The 20,777-nt window shown below is 40.2% G+C and overlaps 1 protein-coding gene across 1 annotated transcript; it reads left to right on the forward strand.

The window, feature by feature from the left end:
* Positions 1–249: 249 nt before the first annotated feature.
* On the forward strand, positions 250–20,302 carry RRAGD (Ras related GTP binding D). Its single transcript, XM_027695407.1, has 7 exons — positions 250–495; positions 7,610–7,905; positions 8,318–8,517; positions 9,466–9,580; positions 13,895–14,037; positions 15,759–15,907; positions 17,829–20,302. Exons 1-7 carry the CDS (start codon positions 351–353, stop codon positions 17,978–17,980), a joined length of 1,200 nt encoding a protein of 399 aa, XP_027551208.1. The 5' UTR covers positions 250–350; the 3' UTR covers positions 17,981–20,302.
* Positions 20,303–20,777: the final 475 nt, after the last annotated feature.

The raw sequence follows: 20,777 nt of genomic DNA on the forward strand, positions 1-20,777 counted from the left end.
GCGCCCGGCAGGCCCCTGGAGCCCGCGGGTGAGCCCCGCAGCGCCCGGCTCTGCCCGCCAGCGCCCAGTGCCAGCGGCGGGGCCGGGCTTGGGAGCGGCAGCGGGAGCGGGAGGGGGCCCGGGCGGGCGCGGAGGCCCCGGCGGCCCGTGACCGGGCGCGTCAGGTGACGCGGGTCACGCCGCCTCCCCGCCCGCCCCGCCGGCAGCTGCGCCGCGCTCCGCCAGCGCCGTGGGGGGGAAGGTGGGGAGCGGCGGCGGGCGCGGCGCCAGCGCGGGACCTGCGCCCCCCGCGTCCCGAGCCCGCCCGCAGGCAGAGGGGCCCGCGGAGCCCCGCTGGGAGCACGGCCGGCATGAGCCAGGTGCCGAGGAAGCTGCCGGAGGAGGAAGAAGGGGACGAGGAGGAAGAGGAGGAGGAGATCGTGGGCTTGGCGGGCTACGCCGACGGGGCCGACTCCTTCTCGGACGGCGACGCGGAGAGCGGCGGCGATGAGGCGTGTGAGTGCCGCCCGCGGCGGCCGCAGCGGCCTCGGCACCGGGGGCGGCGGGGAACAGCCGCCGCGGGGCTGCGGCTGCTCCCGGGGAGCCGGAGGGCAGCACCAGGCTCGGAGGGGCTGCGGGGTAGCGACCGGCAGTGAGTGCGGGTGTGGGGTGAGGCGGGGCCGGCGCTGAGGTGAGGCCGGAACGGTGGCCGGCGGCACGGGGCCACCGCCGGGAGGTGAGGTTTGTCTACTCGCGGATGTGGGTCAAGGAGAAGGCGAGGCTCCCCGCGGGGTTTGGGACGCGGTGAGGTGAGGCAGGGATAGCGGTGCGGGGCAGACAAGGAGTGCGGGGGGAGGGCAGGCCCGGGGATGGGCGGTGAGGGGCCGGGCGGAGCGGCGATGCTGCGGAGGTGACCATGGGAAGGGTCGGAACGGGGACAGGGTGCTCGTAGGGTGCTGCCGTGGGGTCAGGGAGAGCAGGGAGCTCTGAGGTGGGAGCAGGGCAAAGGCTGACAGGTAGCAGGAAGCGTTGGGAAAGAGGGAGGAGGCAAAATGAGTGCAGGCAAAATGTGTGTGTGTAATCTCCCTTCAGTATTCTCCATGTCTGGGGTGAGAGTTATTAGTTATTAGAGGCCACAGCCTGATGATGTGGCCTGAGTGTGCCAAGGAGGTGGGGGGTTGGGTGTGAGGCTATAAAAGGCAGCTGCCACACGCAGCTCTGTGTCCAAGGCTGCTCCGCAGCTGCGGGTGTCACTCCCACACTGGCAGGCTCTGCTAAATGTCTCCTATCCGTCTGTCTGTGCATGTGGGGACCCACGTTACTCTCTGAGTATCTGTGTCAGTATGGATGGTGATGCTATGAAGGACAGGCTTACCAGGAAAAGTAGTCTCATTCAATAGAAAAAGGAAATGCCAGCTCAGCCTGTTGCGTTCATTCAGAGCCTGAATTCATTCTTCTGAGACATATTTCACAAAGGAGCTTGGAGAACTCTCAGTATCTCGGGATGAAAAAAGAATTGCTTTTTTATAAGAGCATAATAAAAGGCCACATGTTTTAAGTCTACTTAAAGGCCGAGTCCTACAGGCTGCCATGGGAGGTGGTGCATTGACTAATATAATTCTGGGGAGGGGAGGAAGGTCAGTGCTTTGAGTGTAAGCCTTCATGGTTAAAAGCTGTGGGAATGCTAGAATATAAGAACTGTAGCTGAGACTAAATAAAGTCTTACTTGAACCTGCTGAAGAACTGCCTTCATTTTGATGCAAAGAGAATATATTTTAATGTGTTTCTGTAGTGCTGAACTAACACAGTATTTTCTGTAAAGAAGTAATCCATATTATGTCCTCGGAGGAATTTGGATATTTTTCAGTAGGAACTTCGTTAGACTTTAAAAAATTTCAATTGCTTCTTCATAGTAACACCAGAATATTGTACGTAATAGAAACAAATCTTTACATCCTGAATAGCTGGAGAAGACAGTCCACATAGAGACATTTTTTACACAGGATTAAAACAAAGTCCATTTTAATAGTCCAGATCCCCTGGCTTTCTGTTTAATTTGGAATTCTGTGCAGAAAGAGGCATAGAGCATCTGAAATGGAAGGGTTGGGATTTGGGTCTGTGTATAGTGTAACACTGGGCTGCAGGGCAAGGGGCTTTCCTTTTCCCAGTTTCTGTCCTCTCTCTGGAGTATCTGTACAGCAAGTAGTCCAAAATTCAGTGTGACAGCCTCTACTTTTCCACAAAGAAAGAATGGAAAGGGCAGTATAAGAAGAACAGTTTCAATGCACGTCTGTTGAAAGTGAAGCGAGAAGCCAAGCTTTAAAGTAAGATCATAATTTCTTCTTCTAAGCATGAGGAAGATTTCAAAACTTCATATTGGTCATCTCTCACCCCATACTGGATACTTGTCTCCAGCTTCAATGCTGAAACCATGGCTCTTGTCCTTCTCTTATTTTTACTTTACACACAGGGTCACATTCAGAGACCTTAAAGCACTAAAATTTACATAAAGCCTAATCGTATTTTTTTATAGATGCAATTAAAAAGTATTTAGAAGCAGGAAACCCTCTGCAGAGCATCCAAGGAAGTAGCTTTAAGACATACGATTGCAGAGTGCAGCACTTGTGGCAGCATGGAACTAGGTCTTCTGGTTCTGAGTCTTTTCTTTAGCCACAGGAATTTCCTTCCACCAGGCATTTCTGCAATGTTTATGAACCTACAGTAGCTGAACAGCCTTCTTCATTGCATATAAGCTTTTTCTGTTAACTCTTCAGGCTCAGGCCATCTGTTAGCATTGAAGATGTTCATTGTATGTGTTTTGTAAGGCTGTTGTCTTGACGAAGCTCTAAAGTGCTGCAAATACTGTAGTCACAGTAGTACTGGAAATGCTACAAGATTAATGGGCTTGAAGGTGAGAGTGGGAAGTTTGGGACTGCTAATTCTTCTTTACACAAAAATGATTAAAACTTAAATATAATATAACTGCATTAGTGGGCAAAAAAACCCCATTATTAGCTGCAGTAGTTCAAAACAAGACTTAGAGGCTTGTTACTTATGGATGTAACACAAGCTAAATAATTCCTTTTGGCTTGATGTCACTTGAACAGGTAAGCTGTGATGCTTTATTTGGATGTTTGAAAACTGGTGAGATCTAAAATATACCTTTGAATGTGGCATTCCATCACATATGCCTGCAAAGCACTGATAGTCACCAATTGCAATTGATCGGGAATTCAGGATGGGCTTCAAAAACTGTTTTAGTTATCAACATATATCTCTAATAGCATAAAGGAGATGTTAAAAGTATGCATCTTGGTGAGACAGGTCAGGACTACTGAGGGCAGTTCTCAACTCCTCGGAACTGTGCTCTTCTGCATGTTGCAATGCCTGCAGAATGCACTCCATAAGCAAGGACACAACTGCAATGAACAGAAGTTTTGTAAGGAATTGAATGCTTCTCTGGGGAAAGTGCTTCTGGGTTTGTTGAGTTTAATTTGTGAATACTTCAAAGGATACGGCCTCTAACCAACATGGCTTCTGTTTTTTATGGCTGCTTAGAAAAGTTGAAATATGAAGGGCTGTTGATATGCATTAGAGATTGGCATTTTACAACACTTTTTACAAAAGTGAATGAAGCAGGAAATGTATTGTATCTCACAATAGGGAAAATTATCTTTCCTGTTACACAATAGAGAAGAGTTTAGTGTTTCTTTTGGGCATATTATGATCTCACTTAGTAACCTAGTCTGGGAAGTTGCAGTGATACATCTGCTGGCATTTCTATGGCAAATTAAAAAAGGAGTTGTCATGTACTCCTGCAGAGGAATGTGGGCAGGCAACGCATCGTCCAATTCCTTTACATATAAGGTAATCTCTTAACTCTCTCTGAGAGGGAAGTGCTATAGAAGCCTTGCTATCTCGTCAGGTTTGGATGATACTCTTTTACATTTCTCTGTCTCTGAACTGGCAGAATTTCAAAAGCTAAACAACAGTCTTACTAGCAGAAGAGCTGGTCTTCATTCTTCTCGTAGGTATCTCTGTTAGCACTTGCAACTCTATTTTTTTTAGTATGGTTTTAATAGAAAGCAATTTCTTTCCAGTAAGCATTAAAATCCATGAAAATATAACAGCCTGGAATAATTTAATACAACAATGTAAAACTCCAAGTTATGTATAATATTTCTTTAGATATATGTGAGTTTTTAGCCTGTTTCTGAAAGAAAAGGGAGTTTTGTATTTAGCTTTTGGTTGTCTTATCAATGGTCAGAACCTTGGAAACTACTTTCCAACCAAATATGAATGGACGATGTCTCAAAGATTATTATTACTTTCCCACAAGCTTGATGAAAACTGGCATTCAGAAGAGAGGGGAAACCTAAATGAAGTGTCCTCAGAGGGATGGGCAAGCAGATTTGTGTGTTCTTCGTGGCAGCAGCTGGCAAACTGGTGTACACGTGTACGTGGTTTAGCCAACCAGCATATGTTGAGCTCCAGATCAGCCACAGCGTGTCATATCTGTTATTTGGAGGATATGTCATAAGACACACAGGAGGAAGTTGGTGTTATTGTGGTTGGAAGAGGAAGGGGACACAAAGTACAAATCCATAGTAAATTAGACTTTGTAAGTTCTGTTGTGTACAGAACAAACAGGAGGTTTTTTAATTTTTTGAAACATGCAGTAAAATCTCAACCAGAAGACTCTTCATTATATGCTTTTATAAAGTCCATATAAAGCTTTGAATACATTATTTTCCCTTCTAATGGCCAAATTGCATGATGTGTGGATATACGCATATTAATGAAATTGTGATTATGCATTTGGCAGCTGTGGAAAATTTGTGCATTAAAGGACAGAGTGGGATGGAGGAGACACCATTAAATCTTGTACCTTTGGTTTGCTTTCTTGACAAGACCGTACCACCACAACATAAAATATTGCTACATTGTCCTTGAGAAGATGTGTATTATTTCTCTGTAGGTGCAAAGTATTGTAGGCACGTGTTTCTTGCAGCCACAGGAGACCATCACTGTTCAGGTTGATAAGAAGAGCAGAGCAGCGTTTAGACTGCAGTTTATTACTTCGTAAATTTCTTGTCTGTGGATCAGCAGAAGTTGGCCATTGCTGTGTTTGGAGGATAAGATTCTTACAGAGTTACTTGTCGCTGTTCTGCTTGAAGGACTTTCACCTGTGCACTGCTCCCGCCTGGCAGTGTTTCATATGTGATAATTGACAAGACCACAGTAAATGGTAATACCTGCCAAGGCATTCCTAATGTCTTGAAATGAAATGGACAGGATCCCACTCATAATGAGCTGAAAACTCCTGTCTGTCACTGGTGAGAGTGGCACAACCACTCACAAGCCAGTAGATGGTGCCAGGGGATGTTTTATGCTAACACCTTCAGTTTGAGAAGCCTTAATTCTCAGTAGCTCAAGCTCGGGAGGCACAAACAAACCTGGGCAAAGTTCTGTGCTGTCCTGGCAGGTATATTATGCTCTTGTGTTTCTGAAAGTTGTGAGTGAGGCTTGAGGGACACAAGAAGATGGATGTGGTCACCCCCCCGGGTGCAAAACATGCTCCTAGGCAAAGGATTCCTTCAAGCTTTCCATGTTTTTTGGCCCATAAGGCTATGTAATAAATTGACAGGTTCAAACTGTTGTTGCTGAGGTTTCTTGTTTTGGATTTTCATACTTTGGGAGTAAAGCTGATCACTTAACGTATGCAGGCCATATGCAGAAATGATGCATGTGAATAAATGTGTGTCAGTTTTCTGCAATTCAAAATTTATCCCAGCAGAAAAAGAGAAAGAAAGGCAATTAAGTTGTGCTCTGAAGTATGTTGAATAGTCTGTAGTGCAGTGGGTGGGAGGACTGCCTGACTGCTAATGTGTTTAAGCCTATTGTGTGATCGGTATTTTAAACCTGACCACTGTGTACTCAGAGCCATACTCTGTGGATTTATCATTGACAACTCAGTTTTTTGCGTTGCTTGTGTTTGACAGTGCGGACAGAGTATCACAGAGGTGTTTGAAACCTTTTTATATCTAAGGACAGTGCTGTTTTCACCTCAGCACCAAAGGACATTTCAAAGTTATAGGCCAACTAAATGCAGCAATTGAGACTACTTTAGCTGTTTTGGTTAGAGATATCTGAAGCTAAAGTTGGTGTATCTGCAGGTATGGATAGCTTTACATTCATGTCCTTACAGATATAACAGTATAGTTTACTCCTGTAACTACCTTTATTCTAATGTAAGTTATCAGCACCAGAAAAAGTAGTACCAGTTTCAAACTGTTGTAGGTACCACAATGAAATCACTGTGTTCTCAGGCCTTTGTTTTGCAAATAGGCAGATGATGTGCTCTAATCTTATTTATTGGATAACAAACCTTCACAGATTTTAACACAAATTATTCAACAGCAGGTGAAATTCTAAACACCTTAGAAAAGAACTCCTCGTGAGCTCAGTACTGTGTTGTAAGTTCCAACATGGAAGAATTGTGTGCCTGAGTTGTCATTGTGTGCCTGTTGCTGAGTTGTCATCTTCCTGTAACTCCTTGGATGCATGATTTTATTTATTTATTTATTTATTGGTTGATTGATTTTAGAGGAAGGAAGCCCTCAGGTAGCCTTAGGAAGATTACACAGAGGTACTTAATCATATGCCTTTCTTCCAGCAGTGTTGTGTGACTATCAGTTGACAAGGGTATTTGTTATCAGATGATACTATTTTAAAGAAGAATATGCATGGGATAGTGTTAATTAGAGTAAATTCAGGTATTTTAGTATATCTCTGTGTGATAACACATTTTTCACATACAAACGGAGCAACCTCTGTCTTAAAGGTGAGAAGTAGATTTTCTGATAGTATAGCCTAAAGGGCAAATAATTCAAGTTGAAACGCCTGCAGCACTGCTCCCTAAGCTTAAAAATTGGTAACATTTGCATATTTTCATGGCTAGGCTTCGTGAACGAAGATTTGGGAAGGGCTCTACCCATTTTTCATGCAAGCGCGTTGGTGGCTAAAAAGGCCAATACGAGAAAGGCATGTCCGGTTGCAAAAGACACAGCAGAAAGACTCCTTAGATAGTATATTCTGCAAGGTTCGATTCTTTCTGCGTTGTCTTTTCTCCTCAAGAGTGATCCTGCGTGCTTTCTCAAAAGCATCAGCAGCGTTATAAATGGTCTGTCTCCAGGCCTCCCGATTAGAGGCCAGAGTGGACCAGTTATGGTGATCAATATGCCCGAGGCTGAGTTGTTGCTTCAGGGAGTCCTTGTATCTTTTCTTTGGAGCTCCTCTCTTGCGGCAGCCAGTGGCAAGTTCACCATAGAGCAGGATCTTAGGGAGGCGGTGGTCCTTCATCCTAGAGACGTGCCCTGCCCATCGCAGTTGCGTTCTCAGTAACATGGCCTCAATACTCGTAATTGCTGCCTGTTCGAGAACAGATGTATTGGTCACATAGTCTGACCAATGGATGTTAAGGATTGTACGGAGGCAGCGTTGATGGAATAACATTTGCATAAATCCAAGTGAAAATATCATGGAAGTAAATGTCAAATGCTTGTTTTCTGGCAGTTACTAATTACATTGCTATAGTATAATACTTTTCTTCTTGTGTGATTTTATTCAGTTTTGGATTTCAATGATCCCTTCAGTACTGAAGTTAAGCCAAGAATCCTACTCATGGGATTGAGAAGAAGCGGGAAGTCTTCCATTCAGAAAGTTGTCTTTCACAAAATGTCGCCGAATGAGACTCTCTTCTTGGAGAGCACAAACAAGATCTGCAGAGAGGATGTTTCCAACAGCTCCTTTGTCAACTTTCAGATATGGGATTTTCCTGGGCAAATTGACTTCTTTGACCCTACGTTTGATTATGAGATGATTTTCAGAGGCACTGGAGCACTAATATTTGTTATTGATTCTCAGGTAAAAAAAAAGGAGGGGCTTTAAGCTACTTTTTTCTTCCTTTAGCAATAGACAAATGGGTTGGAAAGCATAGATTTTTTCAAAGCAAATAAATAATCTGCATCACAAACACATATTAAAAGAAATCTTTAAAACTTGAAGAGTTGCTTGGCTATTTTTAATCTCTCTCTGCAGTATGTTCAGAAGTTAACTAATTTGCTCTAACATCTCAAGGTTCTTGTTTAGATTCCTAAGTGCTGACAGCATAAGATTGGTGCACATGCTAGATGTAGGCACAGGCTTCTACTTATAAAAAATAAAAGAATTAGGCTGTTGTTGAGCTGTAGTATTATCTAAAAGTAAGTATCATAAAATGTATTATATCTATTTTAAGATCTTTCCTAAGCTGTAGCTCTTCTTTTTCCTTCATTAGGATGATTATATGGAAGCATTAGCTCGGCTGCATCTTACTGTGACCAGAGCTTATAAAGTGAATCCAGATATCAACTTTGAAATCTTTATCCATAAAGTGGATGGTTTATCTGATGATCACAAGATTGAAACACAAAGAGATATTCACCAGAGGGCAAATGATGACCTTGCAGATGCTGGATTGGAGAAGATTCACCTCAGGTGAGAAAAGCTGCTGTGCTGAGAATCCTGAAGAGGAGAGCAGCTTATTTGACAAGTTACCATTTTCTGTTCTCTTGAACTAGCAAGCCTTTGATATATGAAGGAAAGGGATAATCAGGTGGAATGCAGTGTCTTATTTCTAATTGCTGTCTTGGAAGGAAAGATGGAGAGATGTGCTTAAAAACAGATGACAAGTATGCTGGATTCCTAGCAGTTTCTGCTGCAGCTACTGTCTTGAAATAAGTTACTTGGACAGTGGCAGCAATCAGTAGAGTTCCAGCCAATAGAGTGTATAGGCCACTACATCACTTTTGCCTTCTTTGAAACCTCTCTGCCTTCCCAGTCAGTAGTCCTCACTGCTGCAGCCTGCTTGGAGCCACTTGGGAAGACAGGTCCTGTATCTTTGCCTTATGTCTGCTGATAAAGAGATTATTGTAGCAGAAAAATAGTGGACTTCTGCAGACTGGGAACTAGAGGACATCAAGTTGTCATGGCTTCCTTAGCACTTTAAGGCCAAGTACAAACATATTAAAAAGAGACCTGCTCCATGAAAATGCTAGCTCTTTAGAGCTCTTAACTACTTGACTGCATCACTGCATTGATAAATGGGTCCACAACTTTCAAAAAGTAGATCACAACACACATACTCAGTAATACTCTTCTGCTTCAATTTGAAAAGTATTTTTTGTAAGAATACCAAGGTGGGAGTTGCATCATGTAATTCTACATCCAGGTCTAGTTTTTCAGAGTCTAGGGTTTGGGGTTTTTTTCTGGTATAGAGATGGAAGTCCTGTGCTTCAATTGTAACGTGACATTTGGTCACAGGGAGTAATTGCATAAGTGTAGGCACTTACTGTTTGACAGTATTTCATTTCACTCATATTATGAAAGGTACATCATGTTCACAGTATGTGGCTAAAAGGAAAATGTGGTGACATTTTTTTCCAGCTTTTATCTGACAAGCATATATGATCATTCTATATTTGAAGCGTTTAGCAAAGTGGTACAGAAACTGATTCCACAGCTCCCAACACTGGAAAACCTGCTTAACATCTTTATTTCAGTAAGTACTTATTATATACTTTGTCCGTAGATCTGGCTATGTCCAACATGCATGTTCAGATAGTCTTTTCACTGCCTTCTGAGAGATCATGAGCAATGTGAACTCCCAGAGAAATTATCAGAACTTAGTTAAAATGCACCTACATGCAGCTTGGCCTCACCTCCCTGTCTATTAAACAATGTTGCTGAGCTGCTGCGATATAGTATTTCCTGAATCACATAAAATGGGTACACAGCCATCACTTTTCTGCTCATACATTAATCTGAATATTGCAAAGGTCTGTGCTGCATGCGTTTGTTTAAGTTGTACTTTAAATTTGTATGGATAAATTCTTACAGGAACATAATCTAGTCTAACCTCATATGTAGACCTGTCTATAGTGCTTAGAATTAATTCTACTTTGTAGAAGAGAAAAGTTTCTCATGTCTTGATATTTTTAGAGCCCACCACAACTTTCACTGCTTCCATAGTTACTCTGAAGGCCAGTTAGGGAGCTTTGTATATTTAGTGGCTTGTTACCACTGCGGAGGCAATGGCTTGCTCCGCTCTTCCTGTATGTCTGATCCTTCCTTTCCTTTGTACTGGTTCTGACACTCACCTATTCCCTCATGGAGTCACTATGACACACACTAATGCACTGTAGAATTTAGTTAAAAGCAGATCATGGAGGAGTCAAACATGCTCTTGTTTTGGCACAAGGTACGAGATGGGAACATGTAGCAATGAGCAACGGGGAACACAGTGAGTAGGTTGTGAAAAGGGGAAACTCACTGTTTTAGTGGCCATTAAATCAGATCACAGTGGCTCCTAAAACTGCACCCTTTCTCACAGTATTCTAATTTTTCGCCTTGCATCTAGCATTAATTTCTCAAGCTGCAATTTCCAAGCAAGGTATTTTATTGTGTCTTTTTTGTGATTTTGACATAATGAGATTATTTAATGTCATTCAACAGCCTGTAAGATAAAATTAGACTTCACAGTTTCTCAGTGTAGAGTGTGAAAAAGGAGAGAGGGAAAAGTTGGATGTGAAAGGCAGAACTAGGATTAGAGGAAGGTCTTTCCAAAACTTATTCTCTTATTACTAAGCAACAAATTATGCTGTTTCATAATGAATGGTTTGTTACAAAGATCTATTTCTACTAAAATAGCTGGACTGTATACTAGTTATCGTCCAGTCTCAAACTCCACTTAGGACAGAAAAGTAATGAAAGAATGATGACAAGTTTTGGAGAAATTAGATATTGAATATGCTACAGTCTTAATGAGAAAGCTGTCTGAGTGATGGTACTCCTTGTGCCAGAATCACCCCAGTCACTCATATTGTGAGTCAGATCACTATATGAGTTCTCCTCGCTGTTTGGAGTTGGTGAAGAATTTGTATGAAATCACTACATGAATTGATCACAAGCTGCTTCCTGAATGACATGACAGTTGCACATGTGTCTGGAACACCCACCTCCAATCATATCTAGAATATCAGGTATAATTGGTAAGGAAGAACAACTATTTCGAATGAATGAGAAGTCAAAAAATTGAGAGAGGTGTGCTTATTTCCCCTGTTTGGTAGGGGAAAGAATCTCAGACTGTTCCTTGGCTCCAGTTTGTGAGTAACCTGGAGCTGGGTGTAGCTGCATCACTGTCCTCATGCTTCCTGTCTGTTTTTACAAGCATCTTCTGTCTGTGGACAGAGAGACTTGGAATGACTATTTGCAACCACAGGAAGACTAAACATCCTTCTCCAGCCTAGAATTAGTTAGCGGGTGCCTCTTTACCTAAGCAACTTAGTAACAACAGATCTTGACATGGATTTTGGTCATGCCTTACCTCAGGAAGCCAGTGTGGTGGATATCAAAGTGTGGGTGTATTCGTGTTCTACTTTCAGTTTTGCAGCAGTATTCATGAGGATGTGCTTTCCTTTATGCCATGGGGACTTCCAACACAAAAAGCTGATGATTACAGAAATAGATCTGTGATCACTCTTAAGTTCACTGCAGGTTTTTGTCTAAATTTATACCACCACAGTGTGTGAGCTTGTACGTTTGAGGAACCATCAGTGTGATAATAGTGCTTCTACATTCTTTAATGTAGCTGCTTGTAAGTCATAAAATAACAGTTCATCTGTACGTTCATGTAAATCTTACCTAACACACTTGTCAGCTTCATGTTGAAGGATGCCTGTTTCTTAATTACCATGGCCTTACCAAGCAATCAAGTTGTGTGACAATGTGAATGTGGATTTTCATTTTAGGATTGTTTGTTTTGTTTTGAGGGCTATTAAAAAGCGTGTTTTAAAAACAATTAATTATTATGGTAAAAACAAAACTATGTACAGTTCTGTTCATTTAATGATTTAAATTTTGTAATCAGTAAATTCAAATGTAGTACTTAAAATTAATTCATGAAATCTGTGTGCTGTAAGGCCTGTTTAAATAACTGTCCAGAATTCATTCCTAACGGTATGTGACTGGAGATATTCTCTTAAGTTCTTTCAAGAATTGCTTTTTAGGACCAAATCTTGGCTTACTCTTCATACTTTCAAGAAAGAAAACAACAGGCCTGTTTACTTAACCTAGGAACTGGAGAAATACAACCAGTTTTAATGAACCCACTCTATTTAAGAGCAGAAACTGCCTTCTACATCATCACACCCAGTATAGTTGAGAAACGTTTGAATTTCAACTATCTTATGGTTTTTACCTATCCAAAATAAAATCTCATATATTCATTGCAGATTTTTCACAATGACTCTCTTGGTTCAGATTAACCATGGAATACTCTTACATCAATTCAGAGTGCTTAATAGAGCTTCTAGCACGTTGCATCTTCTCTGCAAACTGTAGGGTTATGCCAGAGAGAAGTAGTGCTTATTCTGACATTGCTCTCATTGACATCAATGGCAGCCTTTCATTCAGCTGCATAAGGCCTTTTTTTCTCTAATAAGGAACCCACCTGCTCTATCTTATCGTCATTTTCCCTGACTGAGCATTAATGATGTAATGTGTCTTTGAACAGTACTTTTTTCCACCTTTTCCTGATTTTATATAACATGTAATTATTGTTTCTACAATTTCGGTCTTTTTCCTTGAGTTTTTCCTTGAGAATTTCTACATATTTCAGGAAATATGGAAAGCAGAGTCGTCACTTTAGTCTCTTCAACTACGTGTTAAACAGTTGACTTAGAAAAGAAAGAAGATAAAGGAAAAGTTCTGTAACTACAAAGGAAGCTGAAACTATTAAAACTTGTTAGGGATTTTCAGTGTGGGTTTTGGTAGTTACAAAACTGCTCTGGCAGCAGTCCCAAACCATGTTAAAAAGAGAAGCCCATATATAGAGACAATTCAGTTTGATAGAGAAACTTGCTGTATAGGTGGATTCCGAAGCATATTTTATAGTTTGAGCTTTAGCACTACTGGGAAATTGCCCTTTTTTTCGTGCTGGGACAGCTGCCTGGGTGTAATCCCTTGATATCAGCAAGCAAGGCTACTGTTTTCAGTTAAGCAGTACACGGGTTTTTTTTCCAGGAAGCAGAGGCTTATGGCAGCTGACCTTATCTGCACAAAGAGTATGAGCTAGCATTCCTGCTGGCCTCTCAGAGCTGTGAATACGATACATCTTCAGTATGGAGAGAGTCTTAACCAGCTTGGCAGGATGTCAGGAACATAGCTGTCATCACTTTAGCAAGCCTTAGCATTATAAATATGGCTTTAACCACCAGTGCTACATGAAAAGTGAATGCACCATCAAAATACTGGTCTTTGTCCTGTGATCCTAAAAGATGTTCTACAGGCAGTAGAACAGCTACAGACCCCAATGAGAAAATTTTTTAATTTCCTTGAGAAATTTGTTCCTGAACATTACTGCCTTCTTTGTGCATCACCTTTTTCTTTCCTTTGTTTCTACCTTCTTACATGTCCAGCTAGAAGAACTTTAAATTGTGGTTCTCTTTTTATGTCCATTGCTGCAATCAAAAATCCAAAAGCTTGAAATTGGAAGATTTTTTTTTCCCTACTCCTGCATTTTCCAGTGAAAATAAATGTAATCTCTCCAGGTGTGTTCCTGAGAGGGGAAGTTGGGGAGTGTAACTAGGCATTATCTGCTCAGAGGCAGAAATTTTTGGAAGGTCTCTGAGCATTATGGTTTGCTACAAATATGACAGTGCTGTATGTACAGTTCTTTCAAAATGAGCTTGATTGCAATTTAACTTCTACTTCTTTAGCCTAGCTTTTTGTATAATAGGCAAGGGAACAAAAAAGCTTGGTGTTAATTTGAAGACTTGGCTCCCACTTTATTTTTCTTTTTTCTTCTCTTAAATAGAATTCTGGGATTGAAAAAGCATTTTTATTTGATGTAGTCAGTAAGATCTATATTGCAACGGACAGTACTCCAGTGGATATGCAAACTTATGAGCTCTGCTGTGATATGATAGATGTTGTGATTGACATTTCTTGTATATATGGGTAAGTAAATTGTGAATGTTTTCCATAAAACTGTGTACCTTGAATCTGAATAGCCTCAAAATTAGAGTGATGTGGGCATAAACAACAACATGCAATTTGGCAGGACAGGGGAGAAGCAGAAAACAAACGGCAGGCTTCTGAGGTACAGATCCCTTCCCAGCAACAAGCACAGCTCCCTTCTCAGCCTTTTTTATGAACATCATCTTCTTTCTATTCTAATAATTTTACTTGGAGGAAAGAGTTGGAAGAAACCAACCTAAAATAAAAGGAAACATTATTTTTTTGTTCCGCAGGGACAAAGTCAACAGAAGGATGCATCCTGTTTTAAAATATATGGGGCCATATTTATTTTTGTTTAATAGCTAGTGGCCTCTAATGGCCTCAGAGAGTTGCTTCACTCTTGCTTCAGTTCTCTCTTTGTCCTCTTTTCCCTATGTAACTTTTCTGGGGTTTTTTTTCAATTTCTCCTTCTAATACATGAGCAACCAGAGATCTCCTGGGGTGTCGTACATTTTCTTGCAAGTTATGTTTTCAATGGCTTGGCTCTTGGCCAAATGTAATGCCAGCCATTCCAGGGAAAGGCAGGGGCACATTAAGAATTAGTGCATTAAGTTGCATACACTTGGAGGCCCAAGCACAGCATGGTTAGAGTGTGGTAGGCTTTGGTAGCTTTGCATTTGTATCCATTGATAGACTTCCTGCACTCCTGGAGAAGGTACCAGGGAGAGTAATACGTTTCTAAAAGTTCTGATTGTACATTCTACTATGTTTCAGAATTTGTAGTAGTCACTTCAGTAACTGTATAGGAACTTGTTTTACAGAGGTATAAAATAAAGGATGCTGATTTTTGTACCAAGAAGGATGCTGCTGTGTAGTTCAAAAGACAGTGCATTTAATAATTATCTGTACAACACCACTTGTGGGCCTCTTTATTCACAATATGTCGTGCCACCACTGTCTTTGTGTAGCCATTTAGCATTTATCACCAGAAATCTGCTTGCCATTTTTTTAGCTACAGACTTAAGACATGATATTACAATTCATTTCTTGTCCTCTATTCCTGGAGCATCTGTGGAACTTGTCATTTTAATATATTATTGAGACTAATTGTTCTGTGAGGTTGGTAATAACTATCCATTTAAGAATATCTGTGTGTGCATTCAGGAATGAGGATAAAATTACAAGGCACAAAAACTAATACAGTGATCATTATGACACATCATCTGTGAAGGGGAAATCTCTTTTCACGATATGATATTGCAAAAGCCAGCAAAGTCTCATAATGTCAGAAACTATCAATCAGTTGCCACTGCTCAAGCAAGGTTTCTGTTTTTGGAATTATCAGTACAGACTCACTGTTTCACGTGTTTTAGATAAGTCATAATATAGTGCATTGATTAAAAAAACCCACCAGCATTATGGCAAATGGTTGGTAACTAACAGAGGAAAAAATAAGGCTCCGGTTCAGGCACTCGGCAATCAAACAACCTGATTCTAACTGCAGGTCTAAGATTTGGTGTGTGATTGGATAAACGATTTAATGTCTTTGTCTTCTTAGTTTACGAAGTGTGTAGCTTGAAGAAGAGTCTCCCTGAAAGGTTAAAATAAAAGTTTCATAAATTTTGAGATTATTTGGTGAAAGAACCAATGTAGGACTACTTTTGTTAGCTCATCTGGTGGCTTATCTTTTTATGTTTATTTGTTTGAATGTTGCTCTTTAGGCTTAAAGATGATGGCACTGGAACTCCTTATGACAAAGAGTCAATGGCAATCATAAAACTGAACAATACAACTGTCCTTTATTTAAAAGAGGTGACAAAATTCCTCGCTCTTGTTTGTTTTGTCAGAGAAGAAAGCTTTGAGAGAAAAGGTATTTTTCCCTTTTCTAGTAATGCATTGCTTTTCCCTTCTATTAGCAAGTTAATGAATAACTGTGGTTGTTATTAGCTGATAACACTCTCTACCTGTATCATAAATATTAAAGGTAAGTACAGCCTGATAAAGTTTACCTAACATGTTTAAAAGCATGAAGTATTTGTGCTGACATTAAGATAAGATGAAATCATAAACATATTTGACAACTTTCTGATACGAAATCATTTGAAAATTTACATCCAGTGCAGTAAAGCTTCCATCTGCAACAGCAGAATGTTTCAGTTTCTTTTGGCTGACATTGATTTTTACCTGTTGACACCAGCATACACATTTAGAACAGCTTGTGTGCCATAACCACGGGAAAATTATTGCAACTGGCTGATAGAAAGAAACATGTTCTTGCTTTTCTTATATCTGAAAGGAGGCTTTTGGAAAGTTGCATGTTTATACCTAGGCAGCTTTCATATTTTGCAGTTAAAGTGTTTAAAATTCCTTGGTTATCTTTCTGACACGGGACAAGGTGAATACTTAAAGCTTAGTTCATGATCTGTCTGCTCACTGGCATGATGTTCACTGAGTTAATGGTCTTCGTGAAATGCCCTGAGATCAGAACTCATCAGAAGAATAAGCTGTGAACTGGGCTTGTGTTCCCCATCTTGTGATATTAATTCACTAGTCAGTGTTGCTGTGTTTGTGAATGCAGCACTCATGCCATGTCTGCTGGGCTGCTTGACAGGCCATTGAGCTTTTTATAAAACTTCAACTCGTCAAATGTCTCTTTCATACCCTTACGCCTTTTATTACAAATGAATGTGGGATGTGGTCACTTACTTTCTCTGTTTTAAGCATAAGAAGTGTTACTTCCACATACCTACTAACAACTCTGTTTGAGAAAAGACACCACGTTCAATAAACACCCATTAGGGGTTGTCCAAAACTGCATCAGGTTGTTGTGTCTACATAGTTGGGACACTTCATAGCTTGCACTCTATAACAGTACAGTTCTATTATAACTTTTCATGCCTGTTGACTTCCACATAATATCTGGTCTGGGAGAGGGAAAATAATTCCTGGGAAAAAAAATCACAAAGTGTAATACAGTGGATTTTAACCACTTACAATACCTGTAATCTCCTGTTAGGGAAATTGAAGTGAGAAATAATGCAGTATTTGAGTTAAGAAAGCTTATGGCATTAACACTGAATGAGGTGATGAGCTCAGTACCAAAATTCCAACATTTTATTGCGGTATTACCCAATTGTAGCACTCAGTAAGTCTTCCGATTGACTGCCAATATCGCTTTACAGCTTTTCTGTGGGATCACATTCAGCCCACTCACATGCTAATGTTATCTGCCTGTTACATATGTATGTAATCTAACAGCATGTCTATTGTGTTACTTTTAATTACAAAGTAAGATGAAGAGTAGATGGCTGAGATTTGGTAATATTTCTATCAAGTATCCATTTCAAAGCTGATGTATTGTCAAAAAATGAAAATTCTTTGATTACTAGATGCTACTTATTTTTATCACAGCTATTCTGTAAAGCAGATTTCCCACATGGCACCATATTTTATGAAAGATTTCAATTTTTCTTCTAGTGTATTGAGCAATTCTTCAAAGCCCTTTAAGTTAAAGCTTAATATCTGCCAATGAATTTCTTTTTGTTTTCTCTTAAAACTAATAAGTATATGTAATATTGGACATAGTATCAAGCTATAATGCTGACTGAGTTATTTGTATTTATCAAATGTGCTTTTGCTTAGTGCATTAAAAAATGCCTGGACAGTTCACTGAATATGACCTCCAGAGAGAGAGTATGGTATTTCACTAAATGTAGAATATGAGCAATTTTTTCATTACCTAATTTGTATGAATGTCTTTGTTAATATGTAAAACATTTCTGTCTCTGTAGGATTAATAGACTACAATTTCCATTGTTTTCGAAAAGCCATACAAGAAGTATTTGAAGTAAGAATGAAAGTAGTAAGATCTCGAAAACATCAAAGCCACATGCAAAAAAATAAAAGACCCACTCCCAATGGGACACCAAGAATGCCACTGTAACTGCGGTTTTCTGGCAATGTGGCAAGCGAAGTTTTCATGAAGTTGATGTGACTTCTGCATCTCATTGCACTGAGTGAAGAGGAAAACAAATGGGACTGATGTATTATATGACTCTTCCCTCAACGTTCAGAAAGCACTGTTTAAATATTTTTATCCAATCAGTTTTTTTCATATAGTGAGCACTTTGAGCAAAACGTTGTGTATATAAACATTGAGGTGAACACTTGTAAGAATTTTCTTAATATATGCTGTAAACCTTTTTCATGCCATATTAAGAAAAAACAGCTGTGACAGAAATACTGGGTACATAATTTGCACTTTTTCATGTTTTCCTTGTGGAGTTGGACTTTGATAAACTTAATTTTTATGGTGATTTTGATGCATGGTGTCAGGTAAAATGTATGCTGTAGTTTATTTACCTGCTACAATCAAATTGGTTAGTAAACAATTAAGAAAACTTGGTACAATGCCTTTTAAAATTTGTGACAGCTAATACCTAACATTCATACAGATCTAATTTCGTATATTTTTCAATTTGTAAACTGAAGAATAATATTGAAGTATTACAGCAATAAGCACCTTACCAGGGATCATAACTGGTAGGTAAATACTAGCTTTTATAAAACAGGCTTTTGGCCAAATTTCATCTGGAGTTCTCCATAACACTGGTCATGCCCTCTCTTGGGTCTGTTTTTATTATTTACCTCAGCATATACCACTAAAATACCTTTCTATAAAGACAATTGTTTTGTAAAATGGCTCTATGTTGCACTGGTATTTTTATAAGGCTTCAGAGAAGTGTGTTGTATTTGTAAGTTGAAGTTACATTGCTAAGTTTGTCTTGAGAGCCTGCACATGTACAGTTGGCACAGTGAAGACTCTGTATGTATTTCCACCCTGACGTTCTGATGTACTGATAAGAAGTCATAAAGACGTGAGCACTGGGTTCTGATTCCCTCTAACAGGGGTCCATCTGTGACTGAAATCAAGAAGAGACCATAAAAATGAGGACTGGACAATTTTATCTGCTGTAGTAATCAGCATACATCACTACTTTTTATTTTAATATTGAATATGGACAGATTTACCACAGGATTGGTCAGGACAGGAGAGCACTCTCAAACATAAAAGAAGTAACACTTGCTTTCCAAGTTCTTTATCCAGTGTTTTTGTTTAATTAGTGATACAAAATTATAGTTTCTAGTCAGAAGAGCAACTCTTTTCTTTTACCAGTCCCGCTACAAACCAATTGCATGCACAGTGATGTTGTTGGCAGCTCTTGGGAGTGGGAAGAACTTGACCTGAATGGAGGCAGCTTTCTGTACACCAGAAGCTAGTTACGTGAGATGTACCTCTTTCATAGCTAATCTGCCACCAGCCGAGGTAGCTCTGGAAATGGGGGAAGGTTGAATTTGAAAGTTTTTGTCTTAGCCAAGGTGAGGCATAATGCTGTATGTCTGCCAGTGAGTTATGAGGCCCCAGAGTTTGCTGGCTTTTGTTGAACAAGGAAGGGTTTAACCTGTGGTAGGCAAGGCTAAGCTGTGGTTTGGATGCACATACAGAGTTGCTGTATGCTATATGGGCACACCTGGAAGCTCTGGTACTATACTGAATACATGATTTGGGAGAGCCAGTTGGCATGAATGCAAAGGCTCTTCACACAGACATCTGCCAAAAGGGAGACCAGTAGTTTCCAAACCCTTTATTGCTGCCTGATTCACATGGCTTTGCTTTTTAGGAACAAATTAGTACTATTGAACATACGTGGAGTTCTTAGGAAAAGATGCTAGTCAATAGCTCCATCAAGACCCACTTGATAAGTAATGCAGTTCTAGGTGCTCAGGAAGGTAAGAAACATTGATAATAGTGAAAAGTACTGGTCTTGGTGCCAGTGTGAAGGATGGTGACAGCAGCTGTAGAGTTCAAATGCCTTTTGGTGCTGTTACCACCCGTCAGCTTAGTTGCGCTCAGCTCTTCTGACCAGCCCTTCAGTTAACATAATGCAAAGCTGTTTTCAGAGTTCACCAAAGCAGTGGTGAGTAAGAGCTACCTTTTGGCAGCTTTCCAGTCCACAGGACTTTCATTGAAGGGCTGCCATAATTTCTGGCCATGCATTTGTCTTTCAACTTGTTGAGATCTACCACTTGGTCATAGTCTCTGTCCTTCTCCCTTCATTCCTTCAGGTGTAGGTGACTGTGTGGGACTAAGAACACCTACCAGGCGGGGCCAGACTTTTTTTTTCTTTTCTTTTTCTTCTCCTCTGTGTAAACAAAGTATGTCATCATAATGGCTATGGTATGAATCATAACTGAATGTAGCTTCCGTATATTTGGTCTGAGTTCTATACAGTCATGCATACGCTTGTATTAGAGATTATCAACTTATTTAAGAGAGTGAAGTTAGCTCTCATCGTCCCTTCTAGAATTTGGAATAGACTATGTTGCATAATTTAGTGGAGATGAAGTTAGCTAATGCATAAAATTTCTAATTGGATATTATCAGAGTAAGCATAATTTTTATCAGATTACTTATGTTTCAAATATAATTATAAAGTTGAATGCTAAAAATGCATTAGTTTTACTCTTTAACTTTGGTATGTCCAGGTTAGGTAATAACTCACAGGTTTCACTTCTGAGTAATTTTCTAATTAGTACCTCAGATTTTCACATTCTAGCTGAAGTGATTGAGCACTGAGTGAGGCATGCAAGGTTCTTTTCTTTTTAAGAACATATTATTTTAAAACTCTTGCTTTTTCTTTTAAATTTTATTGAGATTCTAGTTTTTATTTTAAAGGAAT

This window comes from Neopelma chrysocephalum, unplaced genomic scaffold (genome assembly GCF_003984885.1).
Source record: "Neopelma chrysocephalum unplaced genomic scaffold, ASM398488v2 Primary Assembly neopelma1_23b, whole genome shotgun sequence".
Lineage (NCBI taxonomy): Eukaryota > Metazoa > Chordata > Aves > Passeriformes > Pipridae > Neopelma > Neopelma chrysocephalum.

Coding starts and splice junctions, on each gene's coding strand:
- RRAGD (XM_027695407.1), top strand. CDS start 351: ATGAGCCAGGTGCCGAGGAAGCTGCCGGAGGAGGAAGAAGGGGACGAG. Junction 496..7,609: donor GAGCGGCGGCGATGAGGCGT/GTGAGTGCCGCC, acceptor GATTTTATTCAG/TTTTGGATTTCAATGATCCC. Junction 15,908..17,828: donor AGAAAGCTTTGAGAGAAAAG/GTATTTTTCCCT, acceptor CTGTCTCTGTAG/GATTAATAGACTACAATTTC.